The 22808-nt window shown below is 42.1% G+C and overlaps 1 protein-coding gene across 1 annotated transcript; it reads right to left on the reverse strand.

Annotated features, from left to right (window-relative positions):
• Positions 1-11802: 11802 nt before the first annotated feature.
• On the reverse strand, positions 11803-17315 carry CEBPB (CCAAT enhancer binding protein beta). Its single transcript, XM_026697491.2, has one exon. It carries the CDS (start codon positions 13944-13946, stop codon positions 12867-12869), a length of 1080 nt encoding a protein of 359 aa, XP_026553276.2. The 5' UTR covers positions 13947-17315; the 3' UTR covers positions 11803-12866.
• Between the last annotated feature and the right edge of the window lie 5493 nt (positions 17316-22808).

A 22808-nucleotide genomic window follows, 5' to 3' on the forward strand; every position in this document is an offset into this window, starting at 1 on the left:
TTATAGTGTTGATTTCGCTGTTGTTTAGTTTGTTCTTGTATCTATACCAAAAGCAAGATTGGTCAGACTGCGGTGGTTTAAAAATGACATAAAGTAAAAAAAAGTAATGAAGAAGTCATTAGTCCTTTCTAGTTTGCGTTGGTCATACCGCACTTAGAATATTCTGTGCAGTTTTGAGTTCTGAATTAAGAAGCGCATAAACAACCTGCAGTGTTCAGAGGAGGCAGAAGTCAAGATGATAAGGTGGGAGAAAAAAATTCTGAAAAATGGTAGGAGACATTAGGTATCTTTCGCCTGGAGAAGAAAGTGCTGATAGTTGTCTTCAGGTATGTGAAGGAGGGCAAACATGCAGAAGATGAGGCAGAACTGAACAATTGTTCCAAAGACAGGACAAGAAACAAAATGCTCTTACACTCCTAGGAAGTAGATTTCAATTGGACATTAGAAACATGTCTTAGTAGTAAGAGTAGAACGAACTGCCTCAAGTAGTGGCGGTCCCTGCTTTATTCAAGGTGTTTAAAGAGATTTCCTTTCAACTCTTTAACTTGAATTTCATCCTGTCATCCTGTGAATTCATCCATCCATTACAATTATCCACAGAGGGAATATTGTGGACACAGGGGGTTGTGCCACCCCTTGCATGTATCACCCATAAAAGAACATTTCCTCACAACGTCATGTTGGATGATCAGAGAAAGAACCCTCTGTATTTACTCAAGGATGTAAACAGAGGTTTCCATCCAAGAGATATTCTAGTCTCTATTCCGAGGGGGAAACTCTATGCATGCATATATGTAGATTTTAATTGCATTCAACATCACATTTGAATCTTTTTTTTTATTCCACAATATAGCGAACTATTTGTTAATCAAATCAGTCTGAGTTCCTAGAATATATTAAGCAACAAAAAGTAAACCAAGTTGAATGATAGCTGATATACTTTCATTCTTGAGAAATAGTGATGGCTTCTGTTCACCCTGAGGCAACCCAAGCAGAGAGATCAGCCCCAAGAGTGCAAATAGCACGTGGCTTCTACTCTTGAATCAGAGGTGGTATTCAGCAGGTTCTGACCAATTCTGGAGAACCGATAGCAGAAATTTAGAGTAGTTTGGAGAACCGGCAAAAACCACCTCTGACTGGCCTCGCCCCCATCTATTCTCTGCCTCCTGAGACCCAGCTGATCGGCTGAGTCTTCTTTGGTTGCTCTGCACAGGAGAACGGAGCTGGAAAGCAGGTTAGTGGGGTGGGGAGAGAATGGAGATTTTGCAGTATCTTTCCCTTGCCACACCCACCACACCACACCACACCATGCCCACTAAGCCACGCCCACAGAACCAGTAGTAAAAAAAAATTGAATCCTGCCACGATCTTGTATGGACGTGAATTAGGTGGAAGAACTTCCATTGTTTGTTTCCATTTAGGCACCACCCAATACCTAACCTATTCTAAGCAACTCACAACAACAAAAGCATAATAATAAACAACAAGCAAGATGGGATCCAGTCACTCAGTGAAGAAAACATGTAGAAAAGTATATTTTATTTAGTTGTCGGTCTGCATAGAGGCTAACTTGACTGCAGATGTATTTAGATGCCCAGTATCTTCTAAAAAGGGACAGGGGTGTTTGAAAAGCATGAAAGAGCCATTCAAATATATTTCACCCCCATCACCCCAGATAAAGATAAATCATCAATTTTGAAACCCTGTGACTTACCCCTGCATGTTGATTCTCCTTGAAAAGAAACTGGACTTGTTGAAACAGCCATATTTCCTCTTTTAACACTCCCCATCCTCCATGCCACTGCTTCAGACTTAAATTACAAAGCAGTTTTTTAATAAGACATTCCAATAATTATTAGGTGGACAGTCAACCGTATAACACACTCTGTCATTCAAATTCCATATGGTAAGCCTATTTTATATTTTAAAAAATTGTTTAAGGTATGTGTTTATAGCATGGTCAATGTTACGTTGTTGCAGAAAGTTTCTTTCGCAAGACTATTTGAACTCATGGATACAGAGAGTTCAAAACACTTATGGAGATCCTTCTCACTTCTTTTCCACCAAATAATTTTGGAGTGCCCGTTTGGTGCCTTTTTTCCAGGCTCCCTTTATCCCCTTCGTTTTTGCCATGTCAGAAAGATAAATCTGCTTGGAGGAAGGACTGAACGTTTGTGAGTTCAGCCTATAGCTAGGCAAAAGCATCTGCCTCCCACTTTCAAATCATTTTAATTTCTTCTGAAATGTTCTGTTCCATTCTAGGTATCAAAATACCTCAGCCCAACTTTGATGCTCCAGAATAGAGACTAAAAGAAAAGAAAAAGGGCTGATCTCTCTTTCATTTGCCATGGAAAAGGTATGGGAGCAGGAAGCCAAAAGGGAGCGGGAAATCCTGCTCATGTCAAGTGGTTTGGCTTAGTTCTCCACCCACAAGGTTCTCACAAGAGAGAATTTGTATTTTGAGGCCAAACCCTCTACCATCTACATAGTAGAGCTTGCCCAACCCAGATCAAAAGAGAGGATCATTAGGTAGCAAGAGCACTGGAATTTTTCAAAGTCGAACTTGCAATTGGCCACTGTTGATCTGAGTTTTCCAGGAATACTGTGCCATGAAATTCAGGAACTAGATTCCAGCCTCAGATGGAGTTTCCCACTGCCACCCCTCTTTTCATTGGTGCATCATTCATTATACTGATGCCTGCATTCACTGATACTTTATCAAACCTTGATTCGATGATTTACATTGCCACTACCACCATTCTATGTCCAGTTGATATTACTAAGGAAAAGGTGTACACGGACTGAGCCTGCTTCTGTAAGCCAACATTCCAGTCCAATATTATATCTGTAGATCACTGTCATCTAGAATAGGGCTGTAAAACTCACGTCATGTGACATATCGGGACGTTATTCCCCTTCGCTAAACCGGGTGTGGGTGGGGCCAACATGCGATGCACCCAGCCTGCAGGCTGGGAGTTTGATAGCTCTGATCTAGAACATCATTTCTTCTCTATCCTATCCTGAATCTATGGTATTTTTTTCAGAGCCAGAATAAAACCAAACTTGTACTTCTACATGTAGCCTAACTGCGTTATTGGTAGCATTAACCCTGGATTTGACTTCTATTACTTTCATTCTCATCACTCCGTACAATTCAGTTCCCCACCACCCCACCAGTAAATATTATCAGGTAAATCTGGAGTTATAATCAAAGTTACTCCATAGTGAACCTACATAGAGCTGCAAATATAGGTTGCTGTCTTATACCAGGCTTACCCAGAAATTATTTTAAGTTCCTCACTGGCTATGTTCATTGCTTAACCTAGTTTACTAAATAAAACAAAGTTGCTAGGTTTACACTACATGCTAAGCAGGAACTATTGCTTACAAACAATTCATTGAACCACAAAAAAACTAATTACTTTTTAATAAGTTATATGAATCTATCTGCCGAAACCCGTAGTACTGATTTTTCGGTGAACAGACATAAGACCAAAATGCCAACTGTTGTTTTGTTTTTAATTCCCAACCTCAACAAAAATAAAACCAAATTATGTAACCTTCCATATGAAGCTGCGCACACATTCCTTTTAATTGAGCTCATTTCAATGGTTTGCACGCTATTACAGCTCCCTGCAGGAACAACTGGATTTTGGCTTTCCCATGTTTTTCACCTTTACCACACAAATGGTAGATTAGCTCAGCCATCCTTCTCTGCATGTTGCCGACACAGGAACGATCTAACCACATTTTTCCCTTCAGGTGGACCGATGAACTCATTCTTCATTTTGAAAGTACACAAATTGCCCTTCCAAAGGTGGAGGCAACCTTGCCAGGGGATACACTGGAGATCCAGCAATGTTCACACCATTTCCATGTGCATTTGATGTGCAACGTGGGTGCCAATTTGCCAGAGGTCAATGAAAGGAGGGGGCGGTACTAACATTTTAATGTGCTCTCCCTGGAGGTCTTTCTTCTAATCTAATCATACCTGAGATACACCTTAAGAAATTCTAATCTTCACTTGTAAATAAACCCTGCTGACCAGAGGTGGTATTCAGCAGGTCCTGGCCAGTTGTGGAGAACCGGTAGTGGAAATTTTGAGTGGTTTGGAGAACTGGCAATTACTACCTCTGACTGGCCCCGCCCCATCTATTCTCTGCCTCCTGAGTCCCATCTGATCAGCTGGGTGTTCTTTTGTTGCCCTGCATAGGAGAATGGAGCTGGAAAGCAGGTTAGTGGGGTGGGAAGGAAATAGGGGTTTTTGCAGTATACATCCCCTGCCACACCCACCAAGCCACATCCACAGAACAGGTAGTAAATAATTTTGAATCTCATCACGGCTGCTGACCCCCTTAGTGCGCTGTTGAATATTTGGCCCACTTTAGCATATATTATGTCTGGCTTTATTTATTTGAGATCAAATAAATAAAAATAAAAATGGGTGGGCTGGGAAGGTAAGCAATTTGGCTCTGAAGCTTAGGATGTCTTCCTCCGAGGCTTCTCGCTCTTACTTCCTTTCGTGGATTAGCTCTGGCTTCTTCTAAAATCCCTAAAGTTTGGTCTTTTTCCAGTGCGTGACAGATTTACTCAAAAACCAGGTTCTCACATTGTGCTGGCCAAAATGTAGTTTGTCTGGTTTTGCATGAGGGTGTTGCTATTTTAGTTTGATGCTGTGGCCTATGAATCATAATGTTGTGAAATGCAGGTTGTAGCTTATTTAATAAATCAAGTTTAAACCAACAATGGCTTGGTAACGTGTATCTCATTCCACGTTAGGATTATTTCATTTTATCTCCGTATATAATCATTAGGTGGGAAATGAAGGCCCCAAAAGAAAACCCCCAATAAGATGATAAACATTGCTATGGAAGATTTTGCCACCAGGAAACTGACTAGCTTCATTCATTCATTCATTCATTTTCTATAACTGATCCAATTTCAACCAAGTGACTCTGGGTTTTAGTTTTTTATAGTTTTAGAATTGTCACCAAGTGACAATTTAAAACAATTTTAAAAAAATCTAAACAGTAAAAACAGCAGCCATGATGATTAATCAACTAAAAGTAAAGTCAAGTAACAGGGCCTTTAACACATTACATTCCAAGCTCCAGCCTCAGGAACATAGTTTTTAAAGCTTTGTGGAAACCTAACAGGGTTGGGCCATTCTAATCTCTGAGGGGAGAATATTCCAGAAGGTAGGGGGCTGCAGCAGACAAAGTCCATCTTCTAGTTTCTGCCAGTCAACAATCTTTGGCTGATGGGATCTGCAGCATGTCTAATCTGTTGGATTAGATTGGACAGGAAGAAACTCTTGGAAAGACAGCCCTTCAGGTAGCCCACTCCCAAGCTATGCAGGGCTTTAAACGTAACAACCATCACCTTGAATTGCACCCAGAAATACATTGGCAGACAGTGCAGCTCCTGTAGTAGTAGTGTTACAGGTGCCATGCAGCCGGCACCATTTATTACCCAGGCAGTAGAATGTTGCACCACTTGAAATTTCTGAATGCTCTTCATTCCCATGCAGAACATGTTACTATCATCTGAGCAGGTGGTTACATGGGCATAGGTGACAGTGAACGGGGCCTCCCATTTCAGCAGTGGGCACAACTGGCACACTACCTGAAGGCGTGCAAAGGCTCTCTTATTTATTTGACTCAATTTTAACACACTTTCTTTATCCTACAAATAAATTCCATTCAGTACGTCAAAGACGTGCTCTCAGTGAGGAGGTATGATGCAACAAGATCCGAACAAGGTTAGCCAATTTATAGGTACTGATTTCAAGATATCCACCTTATACACCAGATTAGAGTATTGTGGCACTTCTAGCTAAAGTTATTATACAGTGATCTTGCCTAGTAATTGTCAAATTAGAACACAGCTGATGAAATTGTTTGAAAGTAATGCACTTCCAGAGGAAAGAAATAGTTGCTTCTCCCAGGTTGTCCAATTGAATGGTTGCTCTCCTAGGAAAATGGGTTTTTGTTGTTCAGTAAATTATGTCTGACTTTTTGCAACCCCATGGACCAGAGCATGCCAAGGTTGCCTGTCCTCCATTGTCTCCCAGAGTTTGTCAAAATTCATGTTTATTGTGTTGGTGACGGTATCTAACCATCTCATGGTCTTCCGTCCTCCAGAATGGGTAGTGATGATAATTCACCATATTACAGCCCAGATGACCAGATCAGCAAGTACTTAGTGGAAACCCTAGGAATTACCCATGAAAACTGACTCTTACCTTTCTCTTGAAGACAAAAAAGGTTGCGACTTGCAATATGTATTGATCGTGACACAACACTGTGCCAAGATTCAGCATGCCTTTTTGAAAATGGAAATCCAACCTTTCCTCAAGACATTAATGATAAACAGGAATCTTACCAACGCCCCCCCCCCGCCCCCCGTGTTTACAGATTTAGAGCAAGATCATCTACTGCAAGGGTCTTCAAACTTGGCAAGTTTAAGACTTGTGGACTTCAGCTCCCAGAATTCCTGAGCTAACATGACTGGAGGAGGAATTCTGGGAGTTGAAGTCCACAGGTCTTAAAGTTGCCAAGTTTGAAGACCCCTGATCTTCTGACTTGAATGGATATTTATTTACTTACTGTGTTTATAACTTGCTCCAATCAACCACAATTTGGGGCAGTGAAAATACAACCCAGGTAAAACCATATGCCAAAGTTCAAGCAAATGAAATATATAAGAGGCAGCAGGTTGGACACCTCCTGGAATAACACGGATTTAATTTGCTTTCTAAATACAAAAGCAAGGTGCTATATCCTACACTTATGGGATAAGGCGTTGCAAAGCCTAGAGCCTGTTGCCAGGGCCTGTCATGGGGAGTACCCAGGGCTGCTGAAAAATGAGCGGCTATATAAATGCTTCAAATAAAATAACAGGTATTCCTCAGTTTGTAACTGCAACGGAGCTCAAAATTTATGTTGCTCACCGAGACATTTGTTAAGTGAATTTTTGTCCCTTTTTACAACCTTTCTTGCCACAGTTGTTAAGTGAATAAATGTAGTTGTTAAATTAGTGACCTGGCTGTTAAATTAATCTGGTTTCTCCATTGACTTTGCTTGCCAGAAGGTCACAAAAGGGGATCACACACCCTGGGACACTGCAACCGTCATAAATACGAGTCAGTTGCCAAGCCTCTGAATTTTGATCATGTGACCATGGAGATGCTGCAATAGTTGTTAAGTGTGAAAAATGCTCATAGCTCACTGATTTCAGTGCCATTGTAACCTTGGACTGTCACTAAATGAATTTTTGTAAGTCAAGGGCTATCTTTGAATAAATGTGCCCTGCACCTACGGACCTGAACAGGCCCCTCTATAGTTCAAACCAATCAGGCAGGTTCCATCTTGGATAGGCCTGATATAACCTCACCACAGCATCATGAAGTCTTTGAAACTGACAGCCAGTGAGGTTATTGGCCTGGTTCTCCCAAATCCTGGGATTTCTACATCACATCTGAACAATATTATGGAATCATATATGTACAAATGCACATGTTGTACAGGCAATTGAGCATTCAGCCTAAAATGTTACTTTGTGCTATAAATCAATTTTAAACAATATTTATCTCATTATTAATTTGATGAATATTTTGCTAATCATGAGCATGCTTTAAAAAAAACAAAATTGTTCATTGTAAGCTTCACAAGATTAAACAAACCACATTGCACTTCTAACCCTCTTTTTGTCATTGTTATTTTGGAGTTTTGTAAAAGGCTAAAATGATAAGACAACACTCAAAAGTAACCCAAACTTTCAATGCTACCATATAAAAACTCAAAAAGTTAAACAGTGAAATAAAACAGTGCTTTATTTAAGCAGACTTAAACAATAACTTTATGGTTTATTTCAGACTATTAAACATATGCCCAATCCCATATTCTCAAAGAATAAAGCATTCTGTAAATTGATTTCCAAATGTTTAAGGACTGCTTAATTTTAAAAATTCTGCTTGCTTCTTTCTTCTTTTCCCTCCATTTTTAATTCTTGCATCTTGTTTTTTGGATTATGGATCAAAGAACAATAACTTGTTTCAGATTAGCAGACTAAAGCTGAAATTCAAATTTAACTACAAATATTTTTTCTTATTTAAGGAATTATGGCTCTGCTAATGTTGATTGTACAAGAGAATGACTATAATATATTTTCAACACAATCATTGCATCCCAAACTTGCCTCCCCTATGTACACAGTTTTTCTATTGCTTTCACAGTCAAATACTGGGGATATCAGCAATACTAAAATAGACAAACCAACTGATAGAGGCTGACATTTTCTGGATTTTACTTGGGAAGCAGAAGGTCAGACAGCCACATTTATTATTTTTATTTGAATAAAGGGCTATTTTTTTCCTCAAAAGCTAAAATGGTGGTGGACTGCGGGGACATCTCTGACTTGCTGAAAATTAAGTCATGGAAGCAGACAAGTTCTGCCTAAACTGCTACCGTGTAAAAGGCATTTTCTTGTTGGATAAATATGGTAAACTATACTGTTCCATAATGCAAAAGTAGGCATAAACATAACAAATAAATTAACTGCCTTATTAATTGCTTGCACATTATGTCTTGAGACTACTCCCACAGTGCTTCTAATAATTTGCTAGTTAAGCGCTTCTAAAAACACATTAGTAATTTTTTCCACAGTTGATTCTGAGTACAATCGCAGAGTATTAAAAAAAGGAAAGGATCTGGTAGATCTTACAGATTAAAAGACTAGCAGATTCAATGTAGTTTCAGATTTTTATAAAGTCTAGTCTATTACATCAAAATTGGTATTCTACAATGGTGGATCATTATCTCATAACCATTTGGAGGCTCCTTACAGAAAGAAAACAAGATCCAAGGAAGTGATGAAAGGAAGCAAGAAAGCATCCTAAACAAAATAAGTTATTATTTTTTAAGGAAGCAACTACTCTGTTTCTGCAACTGAAGAATCAAACTTGGGGAATCTGAATGCCTTTTGCAATTCAGAATATTCTACTCAAATTACAAATTTACAAAATTCAATGAACAGTACTTCATATGGAATAGGACACCTGTACTTTAGCAAGGCTCGCAGAGTTTCAGTAAGTGGGAGATAATCACAAAAGACTAAAGAATAATTGTGTGGTATGCTTTGGACTCAATTACTGTATCAGTCTTGTCTAAAACACTGAAATAAGCAAGGTGTTGTTTTTAAGAACAGTAAAATAAGAATATAGAACAGGAAGCTCTTTTGAGATTGTGCCCCTTTTTATTTTAAGGAAACCAGATTGCAACCAAAGTCCATAATCATTAAAAGTTATTTTATGTATGCCCCAAGATTTTGATATGCCTAACAAATATCTGCTTTTACCCCTATGGAGATCCTCCATAAGATATAGCGAACAATTTTTGCTATGTAGCATTACAGTCGCGATTCAAGAATTACTGGTCTTAAAACCCTGCTGGGCAGAATGAACTAGTCAGTCTGTTCTTGGTTTGTAGCTGTTTTCTGTTTCTACGAAATCAATATCTGAAGACAAAGATGAAAATGAAAACTTTCAAAACTAACAGAGGAAATTTTTGGCAACTAACAGAAACCAAACCACTTGATGCAAAGTTATTTAAGGGTTGTTGTTTTTTTAAAGAAAAATGCATTCACAGTGTATTTCACATGTACAACATAGGCTTTGGATTTTTTTTCAATTATCAGACTGAGCCTAAGATCCTACTTATTGGAGTTAGTTCTGTAGAACTGTATTTTGCTGTCACAAAACCAAACCAGTGCATTCATTCTGATGTCTAGTAAGTTTCAATGGGACTTAATGAATGCCAATTACTGCTCAGAATCAAAGTCTAAGAGGAATAGCAACTGAATTGGATAAAGGTACTCCAGCCCAGATTCAAGAGAAAATATTTCATGGTATTTGAAAGGGGATTAATTAGCTTAGAAAAATATATTTTCCTGTTTTTTGCAATAACCTGACCTACATGATAAGTGGAGAAATCCCCATGCATTTCTTATATACTCCTTAGAAAATGTCACATCAATCAGCGAAAGAAGTATAAACTATCTTACCTATCCAAGATTCCTGGGAAAAAGGCTATGGAGGTTGCAGAAACTGGTATTAGGAGGGTCCTTAAGACCGTAGTAGGTAAAAGCCGAACTCCATTCCTCCGTAAGGCCATTACCTGTTGCTAATTAAAACATAGTTATATCAGGAAGAAAAAACATTTAGAGGTGCTTCTTGTTCTTTTTTACAAAAAGGCTACTGGGCTTAAAAAGAAGGGTTAAAAGATTTCTGTCCATCCTACTTGAGTTTGCAAATCTTTTTTCTTCCCTTAGTCTGGCCCCATTCTTCAGAGTTTGCCTTAACAAGTCCCTGGAGTTTTCTTGGCAAGGTTTTCAGAAGAGGTTTGCCATTATCTCTTTTCTGGGGTTAAGAGAAAGTGACTGGCCCAAGGTCACCCAACTGATTTTGTGCCCAAGAGACACTAGAATTCAGTCTCCCAGTTTCTATTCTGATGTTTTAACCACTATGTCAAACTGGCTCTCACAAGAAAAGTCTAGAAGTACTTATAAAAGCTTAGTATGTGAGAAAATGCTGAGTAAGTTTAACTTCTTTATCTAGGCCTCAAAGATACACATACAATGAATTCCAGGCTCTGTTAACATTTTACAAGTGACATAAATGCAGTAAGTAAACTACAGAAGGCCAAGAATGTCCAGATCCCAGCGAAATCCTTCAGGCTATCATCAGGAACACATTCACAACTGCCTTCACCATATATTCACTTGCTTCCATTCACACATGCAATCCCCTCAATACTAACTGCAGTAGAACTCATGAACCATTCGCAATAAAAGAATAATGGGAAAGGCAGTAGCAGTCGTACAGGTGTGTAAGACAACATCGAAAATCTGGAAAGAGCCAAAGGCTGAAGGTAATTGCTTTTGCTTTGTAGCTGCAATTAACACAATTTGCATCTGATTTAATACAGCAAACAGCAAATGCTAGGCTGGAAGACATGGATCATACTTGGGCTGCAACATCTTTTTTGCTATAGTTTATCCTAAAGGGAAGGGCATTACTCCAGTTTTTCAGGACTTTTAATAAGCAAATTATGTGAACCCCTAGAAGCGTAACATCTGTTCTTTAAAACCCCGAAAGATCCCAGAAGCAGAATGAATTTATTTCAAACAAAATAACGGTGAGAGTCCTAATATGGTCCCGCATTTTACCTGCTTTCTGAAATTCCTACGCTATGGACTTTTTAGAAAAACTTAGAAACTACAAAAGTTTCTTCCATTTTTTCTTTTACATGTAGATTTATTATAAAGAAAAACTCACATAAGATGAAAAATATTTGTACGCTCTCCAAAATTATAATTACCTAAACATTCCCCCATTTTTAAGTAAGCTGCACAGATGAAATGTATTCTCTCTCCATCAGGCACAATAGATAAGAAATGATAGGTTAAAGGCACATTCATTATCTTTTTCATCACAAACTTATACCTCTTTCCAATATCTCACCCTGATTTGTAGTGATGCTCAGATCTATAAACAATTTAATAATTAGAGAAAGGAACAGATCAGTTCAGAGCGGTGTTTGCTCCAATTCTTTTCTAACAATCTCATTTGATTTTATTAAACACCCTCAAAACTAAAGGCTTTGGAAAAAATCTTCCTTTCTTTAAACTGATGGGCATGGCTCCTACTTATATTACTGACTCCAGATTTCCCCACTCTCCTCCCAATTTTTGCAGAGAAAAAGCAGGTACAATATCGTCAGCACCTCACAAATAAAAAACTCATTTTCCATCCTAGCAATAAAATTTTATTAAAATTGTTCATTAATGCTTCATATGCAGCAAGAATGCATAGATCCCAAAATATACATACGTCTTTTTTCCTTATAGAAATAGATCATTCTTTATAATAAAAAAAACCAGTAGGAACATCTTTAACAGATTACTCAATCCATGACTGACAGTTACATGAGGTTGCATCATGTATAGCTGGTGTTCCCAGCCATGTTTAAAAGATTGCATCATTCTGAACTCACTTCTCTCCTTTAACGTTATATATATTTGTTTAATTTAAATAACACTAAGCACTCAAACTTCCCACCCACCCCAAAAAACAAAACAGGAAAAAAAAAAACCAAAACCCCTTTGCAAAGACAATCATATCGGATATTAAATGGCTTCTTTAGGTTGAGTTTGGTATGGGCTTTTCCTTTTTTTTTTTTTTTTTTCGTAGAAAAAAATAATGAAGTTGAAAAACTACGGATTGCTCCATGAAGTCGCGCAGAGATCCATAGAAACTGGCAGAGAACTCCCCCCGCCAGCCGAAGGAGTCGTACTACAAGAAGCAACTTAGGGCGGAAGGGTTCTCCCATCATCAAACAGCGCGAATTAAAAGGCCAAAAATATATATTATTTCATATATATATATATATATATAAAATATATATATATATGCATATGCAACACCCCCCCCCCCTTCAGGCCTTTCTCTTTCCACCCCCCTCCGACCCGTGCTAGTCCTGAAAAGACCGGCAGATGTACCCACAGGGGTCTCCAACCTTGGTGACTTTAAGGCTGGTGGACTTCAACTCCCAGAATTCCCACCAGCTTTAATGGCTGGGGAATTCTGGGAGTTGTAGTCCACCAGGCTTAAAGTCACCAAGGTTGGAGACCCCTGACTGACTATACCCGCTTCACACATACACACATACACGCGCGCGCACCGCTCCATTCCTTCCCCTCCCCCCCCCCGTAACCCTTCGCCTGCCCAAACCCCACACAGCGTTGTTTCCAGCGGCGTCCAGCTGTACGGGGGAGAGGAGGGGGGGAGGGTCAACGGGGAAAAAAGGCTAGCAATGTCCGGAGGAGGCCAAAAGCGGCTCGGGCAGCTGTTTGAACAAGTTCCTGAGGGTGCTGAGTTCCCGGGAGAGCTGCTCGACTTTCTTTTGGAGCCGCTCGTTCTCGGCCGTCAGTTCCAAGACTTTGTGCTGCGTCTCCAGGTTGCGCATCTTGGCTTTGTCGCGGCTCTTGCGCACGGCGATGTTGTTCCTCTCGCGGCGAATCTTGTACTCCTCGCTGTGCTTGTCCACGCACTTCTTGGACTTGTTCTTGCCGCTGCCGCTGCCGCCGCCGCCTCCACTGGGGCCTGCCGGGTAAACGCCGCCGCCGCCGCCACTTCCTCCTCCGACCGAGGCGGACTTCGAGGAATCGGACGGGTTCGGGGTGCCGGGCGGGCTGGAAGACGACGAGGTGGAGAGGTTCCCGCTGCTCCCGCTCGGCACGGACTGGTAGCCCAAATAGGAGCGGACGGTGCTGCCGTAAGGCGAGGACATTCCCCCCAGGCCGGGCCCTGCTCCTCCTCCGCCGCCGCCGCCGCCGCTTTCTTCCTTGCGGGCCCCTTTGCAAGAATCCAAGTGCTCGAAGACCGGCTCCACTTTGGTCTCGACCATCTGCGGCGGGAAACAACCCAGCAGCGGCCCGGTTTTGTGGTTCTGTCCGACGCCCGAGTGGTGGCTGTGTCGGCTTAGGCTGATGTAAGCGTAGTCGGGGTGCTTCTTCCCGCCGCCTTTATAGTCCTGCTCGGAGAAGAGATCGGAGAGGAAATCTTGGCCGCTGCTCCCGCCGCTGCTGCAAACAGGCTCAAAGTTGCCCCCTGCTGCCGTGGAAGGAGGCGGCGGCGGCTGCTGTTGCTGTTGCGGCGGCGGCGGCTGCGATGCTAAAGGGTCCAGGTAAGGGCTGAAGTCGATGGCTCTCTCGTGATCCCCCACGGTGAGCTCGGTCATGGAGCGGGCCCCCGCCGCCCGGGGGTGCAGCTTGTTCAGAGCAGCCAGACAGTCCGCCTCGTAATAGAAATTAGCCACTTCCATGGATTTAAAGGCCGCGGGCTGAAGGGGGTGGCATGCCTGATCCCAGGCTACCAGGCGTTGCATGAAAGCAAAAGGAGGGGAGCGGCGGGGGCGAAGGGGAACCTCGGCCACCGGAGACACCCCCCCTCTCCAATGCCTCCAGAAGCGAGAGGGCGGGGACGTTGCAAGCGCCGACCGAGGAGACGCCGGCAATTCCTCTTTAGCCTTCCTTTGCCTTTTGCTCCTGAAACTCCTGTCCGAAATCGGGGGGCGGGGAGGGGAAGGGGCTTGAGAGGGCCCCCTTCTTCAAATCAAAAAAATAAAAATTGAAATTGAAAATCGCGAAGGGTTGCTTAGACGCTGCAGCTGCCGGCCGACCGCTCCTGCTGCTGCTGGTTCCTCCGGACCATTTGGCGGTAGGTGCCGAGTGTCTTCTCCTTCTGAAAGTCTCTTGACTTGGGAAAGTTCCTTTGCGCTCAGTTATTTATAGGGGCGGAGCGGCGCAGCGCAAGCACAGAAAGAGAGAGAGAGAGAGAGGTCATTCACCGCCTGCTTGCTGTGCGCTGTCCGCTGTGCGCTCTGTGCTATTCGCTCCGGCGCTCGGAGAGGGCTCGCTTGCTGGCTGGCTCCAGCCTCAAAGTAAGGCGTTCGCGGAGCGTCTGTACTTCCCGGAGCCTTGGCCATTCATAACAAGGCGACACCACGGCGCGATTCGAGGAGGAGAGGAGGTGGGAGCAAGGGCTGGTTGGCCCGGGCTCGCCACGAGGGGTGGGGCGTCTTTGCGGCCGGGGCAAAGTTGGGCGTGCGTATGATCTTTTCTCCTGAGCCCCAGTTGGGTTTTCCCAAACCCCGAGTGGGGTGATCCGGGCTTGGACGGAAGGCTCTGGCATTCCAGATTCCCAAATTCCTTCGGCACCTCCGGTTTGGGAAGAGAAGGTTCTTTTTTTTTCTCCTTTCCCCCTCCCCCCTCTCCAAGCCAAATGCATGGACTGATTTGCGCCCCTGTTAAGAAGACGGGTCCTTTTCGCGTCCCGTCGTCCCAAGCGCACCCAAACGAGGCTTGGATAGGATTGCCTTATTCTAAAATACCTTTATAGAGCAAGGAAGTTCCGTGGAGCGCAGCAACCGGAGCTCCTGGCTCCGGTCACAAAAGTAGATCTTGCAGCCTCGTTTGTGGGTGGAGAGAAGTTTTCAGTGAGAGTGAGTGTGCCAGGCTTAAAAGAGGGTGGACAGATACCCCATTCTAAGCAGCTGAAACCCAAGATCTGTGTTTGCGTGACATGTCCATGATTAACATCGTGCATGACATTACCCAATGTTCTTGACACCTTGAACCATAAATTATGTGGGCAGAGGTTTTGCACAATATCTAAGGCTAACATTTCGTTGGGTAGTTTTAGGATACATGGGTGTCATGCTTTTTGACTAATTACGGTGTTATGCCTCTGATTAAAACAGATTTCAAAACAAACCAGCATAAGATTATGCTGCTAGTGATGGTTAGTGCAGAAACGAGGTCTGGTAAGAAATAAATTTAGTCTCAAACGTGGATGTAGCAAATGAGGAAGAGCCACTGCAAAAAAGAAAGAAAGTAAAAGAAAGGAAGGAAAGAAAGAAAAGGAAGGAAGGAAGGAAGGAAGGAAGGAAGGAAGGAATTTCTGAAACTTCGGATAAACTTGTTTTGCACTCTAGAATCCTGAATTAACATGCTCTTCACCCAATCACTCCCACTCCTGGGCACAGCATTTTGCCTTCTGCAGTGGAAAAGAGGCAGGATTGGGTAAAGATGCCTAGGTGTTGTTACAATTTATCAGTGTGTTATTCCTTCAGCAAAAGCCATGATGGTAGGGAGGTCCACTTCTTAGGACCCAGAAATCAGAAGATGACATGGAATTCAGCACCTTTTCAAAAGGAGGTTCCCCTTTGCTGATTGCTATCTATATATTTCTGGCCCTTTCTGGCATGGAAAGTAGGACAGTATTTGGTTCTGTTCAGAAGGAATTGCATGATAGCCCCTTTCCAGGCTAACAATTGTTATTAAAAAGCAGAAACTTCCATGAACTGCAGTTCACTTCGGCAGATGCACAGCTGCTGTGCCTGAAGTGTGTGCCTTTTGCTAGCATTTGCTAGTTCGAAAAGAAACTTGGGTTACCCTAGACTAACCCAGTTCTCCTCCTGCAATGATTCCCATAGGAAATCCAAAGTGCCCCGTGGAGGAAAAGCAGACCTGAGAGTTTTCTCTCTTCCTCATGAGCATTGGGGGAGTGACTGGTCTTCTCTCCAAGATCACCCCCATCCTTTCCCCACGAGTATCTTTTGCAGCTGTGAGTGTCGTCATTTGGTCTGGAATGAAAACAGTGCGCTTCAAATGGCGTCCTTGGAGTGGCCCTGACATTCCTTGGCAAGTTTGAGCTCTCATTGTCTTCTGAAGGACCACAGCGAGCTTGGACGTCATGAGTTTCGAGACTCTGTTTAGGTGTTAAAAGATGCCCACCTTGGAAGCCAAATGTGTGGGTCCCCTCACCGAGTAGCCCCGTATTTACCTGCAAAGAGTCATGACTCAGTCCCAGAAGAAAGGGCAAAAAGAAAACAAAAAAACAAAGCAATCGAAGCCAAACATGTAATTAAAGAAAGCAGGAGTGTCTTTTGACTTAGCAGGGGCAATCCAGCACTGGGGAGCAAATGGTAATGCATCTCGGAATAATATGAACCAATCCTGTGGTGTGAGAACACCAACGTTAAGCCAGAGGAACAGGTATTGCATTATGCGATTCAGCAGACAGCTCTTTATGAAGGCCCAAACCTCAGAGATTTTAAAAAGAGGAAGGGTTTTTTTTAAAAAAAATTGGGTATATAGCCCTGCATTCCTTTTGCTCTCTTTTCAAATCGATCTTATTGGCTGGAATATATATATATATATTTATTTACAAAAAGAACTTGGGCTTTTCTTATAGAGCATGAAATGATCTTTAAATTCATGGTTCTAGTTCTCCTTGTTATAGATTAAAAACGAAATCAGAGCATTATATATTGTATTTTTAAAAAATGAGGAATGGGTATATATAGTGATCCAAATCAGGCTTAAATTTTGATACGTTTTGGTCTTTGTAGAATTTAGTATTATTTATTCTCTCTGCATAGCAACGCTAATTCTATTGATTAACAAAATTATATTATTTCTCCACAATAATGCAGAAAGAACCGGTTTGGCCTAGTATTCAAGGCACCAGGTTAGAAAGCAGGAGACTCCAAGTTCAAGTCCTGCCCTAGCCATGAAAGCCACTGGGTGACCTCTGGTCAGTCACATTCTCTCAGCCCAATCCACCTCCGCAGGGTTATTGTGTGGGGAAAGTGGAAGGAGGAAGGTGTGTTGTATATGTTCACTGCCTTATTTGCAAAAAAATACAATGAAAGCGGTCTATAAATAAATAAATACAAGATCTGCAGAAACTTCAAGAGCAGCAGTTCTGGTGATTTGTGTGTGTGTGTATGTAAGTACAGATATTTCTTTACAGGGAATGAGTGAAATTGACAAGGCTTCTTTCAGTTTTTCTAATGGAGGGCCATGCTGAAATTGATGAGACTTTTTTCCACCCTTCCAGTTTCACCAGAAAAAGGAAACTGACAAAATTACCATTGGGCAGATGCTTGGTATGATGCAAAAAGCAAAGAAGCGGGCGGGTGGAGGGGAAACCACATTGTATCTGTTGTTTTAGTGGTTAAGGCAGCCTTCCTAATCCAAGTGACCTCCAAATGTAAGACTACAACTCCCAGCATTCCTAGATAATATGATCAATGACTCCATCGGCTAAGCATTCCAGGAGTTGTTGCCCTCTTCCCCCCCCACCCCCCAAATATCCAGTGCTTGAAGAAGGCTGGGCTAAAAGATGAAACAAGCTATTTGGAATAAATACAATCCTACCAAACATTTCAAGAGGATCATATGTCTTCACAAAGGCCATTCAAACAGAGAACTCTTGAAAAAAATAAAATTTATTAGCTTTCCTTTTCTCTCTTTTGTACATATATACAGTTGTAGGTTAAAAGTTGTTGTAAATCAGTGTTGCTCAATTTTACCACCGTCAACATGTGTGGTCTTCAACTCCCAGAATTCCCCAGCTTACTTGGCTGGTGAATTCTGGAAGTTGAAGTCTACATATCTTGAAACTGTCAAGGTTGAGAAACAGTGTTCTAGAATGGTAAATTGTGAAACTATGTTAAAGAGCAGGATTTCCATTATTCTTGCTACATACCTACTATCTCTCTTTATTCGCCCCATAAAAGCTCCTTCTTCTATCATTAAACTATCGGAATTTCAAGGAGGCAGATTGGTGGCAGCGGCTTTTATTCAATCCTCAGCTCTTTTGCTGGAGAAATTCTTAAATACTTCTCCGACTTCAATGAGAGAATCTATTTCACTCCTCAGGAGCTAGTGGCCCATGTTCCTCAGTACGTCTCCAGGGGAACCAGACAAAACTCTTTATTTTTTTTGTAGATGCTGGTGATTTTATCCTCAGGTTAAAAGGTGTTCCCTTTCTCACAGAGTACAGATGAGTGGAGTCACAGGAACTGGAGTCTCCCACTCAGATGAAGTAGAGGGAAGCCCAACTACCAATAAAATTCCCCTTGGAGTGAAATGGATTTTTCTTACGTTATAATGACTCTTTATGACTGCATGCACTTCTTCCTTTTAGCTGGTGCAAAGAGCTTCCTTCCCAAACGTTGGCTTTGGAGATTGGGTAATGAGCAGGCTTCTTCCGGTCCTCTTGGAGTGCCAACTAATTTTCATCAGGGGCATCTAGTTTCCGACTTCCCCTTTCTGCCAGCTTCCCTTATCTTCTGCCTTGCCTGGCACCCTCTGTGCCCTCTTTCTTTCTCTGGACTATTTGGTAGATCTCTGGAACTTATGGATCGCAACAACAGGAAGTGCTGGCATGTATAGCCATCAAAGCTTGAATCCCACTTGATCCAAACTTGGAGGGAGGGAGGTAATGACACCGGCCAGCAATTGCTTGCAATTCCGATCCTTTTCTGCCGCCTCTTGAAGTCTGGGCAACTCACATACTTGGTTGAGTTGAGTTATCCTCACATCGGCATTGACAAAATCATCATCAGTGAATTGCAAAAGGCAGCTTTACCTGGAACAGCTTACATCCTGCTACAATGCCTTTTACTGCCATCAAACAACATCTGCCAATCCCAGGTTCTTGGGAAGGACTCAGTGGGTGAATAAAAATGCCAAATCAATCTAAACCTATGCTAACTCTGCATTGATCCATAATAATTTATTACATTTCTATGCTGTCCAACTGTCATCTCCTATGACTCAGGAACGTCTTTCTCTTTGTAGTGTAAATGAGCCTCTATGAAGTAACTGAACTATCATGGAGCTATCATACCATATCTCCTTTCAGCCTTAAGAGAGCAGCACAGGGTTTTTCAAGCAAGGAGAGACCTTTTTTTGTGTCTCTTTGCTGCCATCGAGTGGTTGTGTGGGTGTTCTTTTTGTCTGTATAAAATTACATCACAAAAGACATTTTGAAATGTCATTAAGCATTCATACAGCATGCCAAGCCATAGTTGTAACAATAATTTATTGAATGAACCCCCCTAGGTCACATAATAGGCTAACTCATAAACCGTAGTTTGTAAATCAGAATTACTAGGTTGCCCAAGTGAGATAGAGCTTGCACCCACTGGCCTTGAACAAATCATTATCTTGAGCAGAGTTGGAGGGGGGGGGGGAAATTGGAGAAACAAATTTTATGACTCCTCCTAATCTAATGAGGTCTAATGAGTAAGAATAAATAGCTTCAAATTATATTACAGTTTACCATATAGTATAAATCCTGGATTTATCTGACAATATAGTCCTATCTTTTAATGGGTCATTACATTTCTCAAGCCCGAAAATTTCTGCCCACATACCATACTGGGAAGCCTGCATTGGATGTACCCAGCAGTGGAAGGCTTCTAAAAGGAAGGGTGTTACATTAGGCCAGTGTTTCTCAACCTTGCCAACTTTAAGAAGTGTGGACATGCTGGCCGAGGAATTCTGGGAACTGAAGTCCACGCATCTTAAAGTTGCTGAAGTTGAGAAACACTGCAGCAGCCACTTCTCATTGCACTGAGGTACTTCAGGAAGGCCACATTGTTCAGCTAAGCTTTTAATACTTAGGGCTCTGAGGTCCATGCAGCTAGCTAAATTCAGTTGAACTAAACCTGTCTGTCATGGTCATACAAATGCTGTATGCAAAAAAAAAAACATGGCTCGGAGGAGGAGCACAGAATTTGCCTTGGGTCAAGGGCTCTACTTCAACAATGGAACAAGCAGGGAGAAAAAAGTAAAATGGGTATCTTAAGCAGCTGCATCTCTTAAAAGATACCCTGTTGATCCTTCAGCTTCTCCAATGCAAAAAAATTGAAATTACTGGCCTTTCAATAATGGCTCCCAGCTATACTTTTGTAACCTGGATGAAGGCAATTTAGCACCTGCATCCTTGGGAGAGGCCAAAAAAAAAAAAAAAAGGATGGCAGGTGAGTGGGCAGATGACCAGATGCACATGGCAACATCAGACCAATGTTGTGACTTGTGTTCATGTGTCAGATGTTGGAACAAATGGTGGTCATAGCTTGAGAATTACCTGTACCTCTGTTTGAACTAGCTCAACAATTCTGCAGTCTTCCAAGCAGCTTTTTCATCCCACTCTGGAATTTCCAGGACCTAAAGTCAAGATCTCTTCCACATAAAAAAAAAGAAAAGTTTAACCTTTGAAGGTTCTTCCATATAGAACCCTGGCATTGTCCTACAGTGTCAACGTTCTCCATGCTCTCTTGTTGGTATCTTCATTGGGCAACTAAACCAATGTTTTGTCCCTTTCTACTCCAAATTAACAGAATAACAGAGTTGGAAGGGACCTTCTAATCCAACTCCTCGCTCAGGCAGGAAACCCTACACCATTCTAGAGAGGTGGCTGTCCAGTCTCTTCTTAAAAACCTCCAGTGTTGGAGCATCCACAACTTCTGGAGGAAGTCGTTCCACTGATGAATTGTTCCAACTGTTAAGAAAAATCCTCCTTAGTTCTAGGTTGCTTCTCTCCTTGATTGCAGAATTGCAGAATATCTGCTTTAGAATTTGAGTGTTTTACCTTGATGATGCTCAGTGGAGAACAACTGTCTGTCTGCAAACAAGTCCCTTGAACACCACACTCCCAATTCATTGATTTGCCGCCTTCCCTACTGCAGATAAGCAGCCAAAGGGCCACGGGGCCTCGGGCCCCTCCCACTCAGTTTCAGGATATTTCAGCAAATGGTGGCTGTTCCTCATTTCCACCTTCCCAAACAACGATGGGGTGAGGGGAACTTGGTGCTGCAGGCAGCCTTTATTTGCACAATTGCATTGCTCAGCGGAGACAACGTTATGCAGTTTGGTTAGAGTGTCGGGAGAATAATTGCAGGCCCTTCAAGGCTGCTTCCAAGGAAAAAGGAAGAATTTGGTGGCGGAGCAGTTAGGTGTGAGGAAATGGCCAAAACTACAGCCCGGTGTGATCCTTATCCCTGAGACTTGCAGAAATACCATGCCTTCCACTGGTCAGGTGTAGGAAGGTCCCTCAAAGATGTTTGACACTCACTAGAGGAATTTAAAAATTAGTCCTGCAAACTTCATCAGCAGGCAAATTTAATATAGCGGCCCAAATCTAGAAATGCAATGTCTATTTAGTGTTCCTGATTTATTGTGCTTGGGTTAAATTATTATTTCAACGATGTGGCAATAAACAAGCAAGCAAGCAAGCAAGCAAGCAAGCAATGTACCAATGCAGTGAGTGCCTGTGACAAATGTCCAGTCATTGCAAATTCATGGAATGTTTGCTTTCCTCCTAATGTTGTGCAACGTCTCTTTTCCCCCACCTTTAAATCAATAACAACAAGATCAGCACTAGGCCCATGTGAGTCGTCATGACTCTTTCTGATCCCTGATTTGCAAAAGATTTGCCCATTTATAAAATGCAGATACGTCTGCTCATAAATATGATTTACAAACAGCCCGTTTGGAATGAAGAAGAAGAAGAAGAATCTACAGCTTATGGGATAGACAGCCCATAGTAACTGGAGGGCACCACGTGGGGGAAAACAGATGTAATGGGACCATTAAAAAAGAAAAACCGTCAGTAGCTTTGTCGCTCTCTGTGTAGAATTTACTTCGGGGCATCATTTGAAGCAGGTTTTTTATTTTATTTTTATTTTATTTTATTTATTTTATTTTGTCAAGCAATTATAAGATAACAGGTGTAAGTATAAACACAGTTATAAATACATGAAATGGATACATATAAGAAAAATAAAAACAATAGGACAGGGACAGTAGGCACGTTGGTGCGCTTATGCACGCCCCCCCACAGACCTCTTAGGAAAGGGGTGAGGTCAATAGTAGAAAGCCTAAGGTTAAAGTTTTGGGGGTTTGGGAAAAGTTTAGACCACAATTAACCAGTTAGTACTTAAGGAAGTAGGAGATTCAACACATGCCCTTTTGTGTTGTTCAATTTCACACGAAGGAACAGGGTTTGAAATCCAAAACCTTGAGCCACGGATGAAAGTTCCAAGGAAAAAGTATCGCTTTGTTTGGGATGCCTTGTTAAATCCGACCCCTCTCCCTTCTGCAAATCGCTTCCAAGCTATTTATACGAGATGGAGCCACTGTGAACCAAGAGGTTCCCATTCAAATTATTTGCTGTGGTTTGGAAAGGTTGTGCCTCCCTGAAATGGTGGAAATCCAGCCCAGGGAGCTCAGAGTGTCACATTTGGCACATCTGAAGACTACTAGATGGGGAGGGTCTGTTCTATGACCACTGGCTTCGTGTTGAGCTCTGAAAAGAAATGGGCTAGGATGTATAGGGCTTAGCAAAAGTAGACAGATTTAGGTTTTTGAATGGGGAGGCTAGTCCTCAC

The sequence above is a fragment of the Pseudonaja textilis genome, chromosome 3 (assembly GCF_049901715.1).
Source record: "Pseudonaja textilis isolate UNSWEBS1 chromosome 3, rPseTex1.2, whole genome shotgun sequence".
NCBI classification, from domain to species: Eukaryota; Metazoa; Chordata; class Lepidosauria; order Squamata; family Elapidae; genus Pseudonaja; species Pseudonaja textilis.

Coding starts and splice junctions, on each gene's coding strand:
- CEBPB (XM_026697491.2), bottom strand. CDS start 13,946: ATGCAACGCCTGGTAGCCTGGGATCAGGCATGCCACCCCCTTCAGCCC.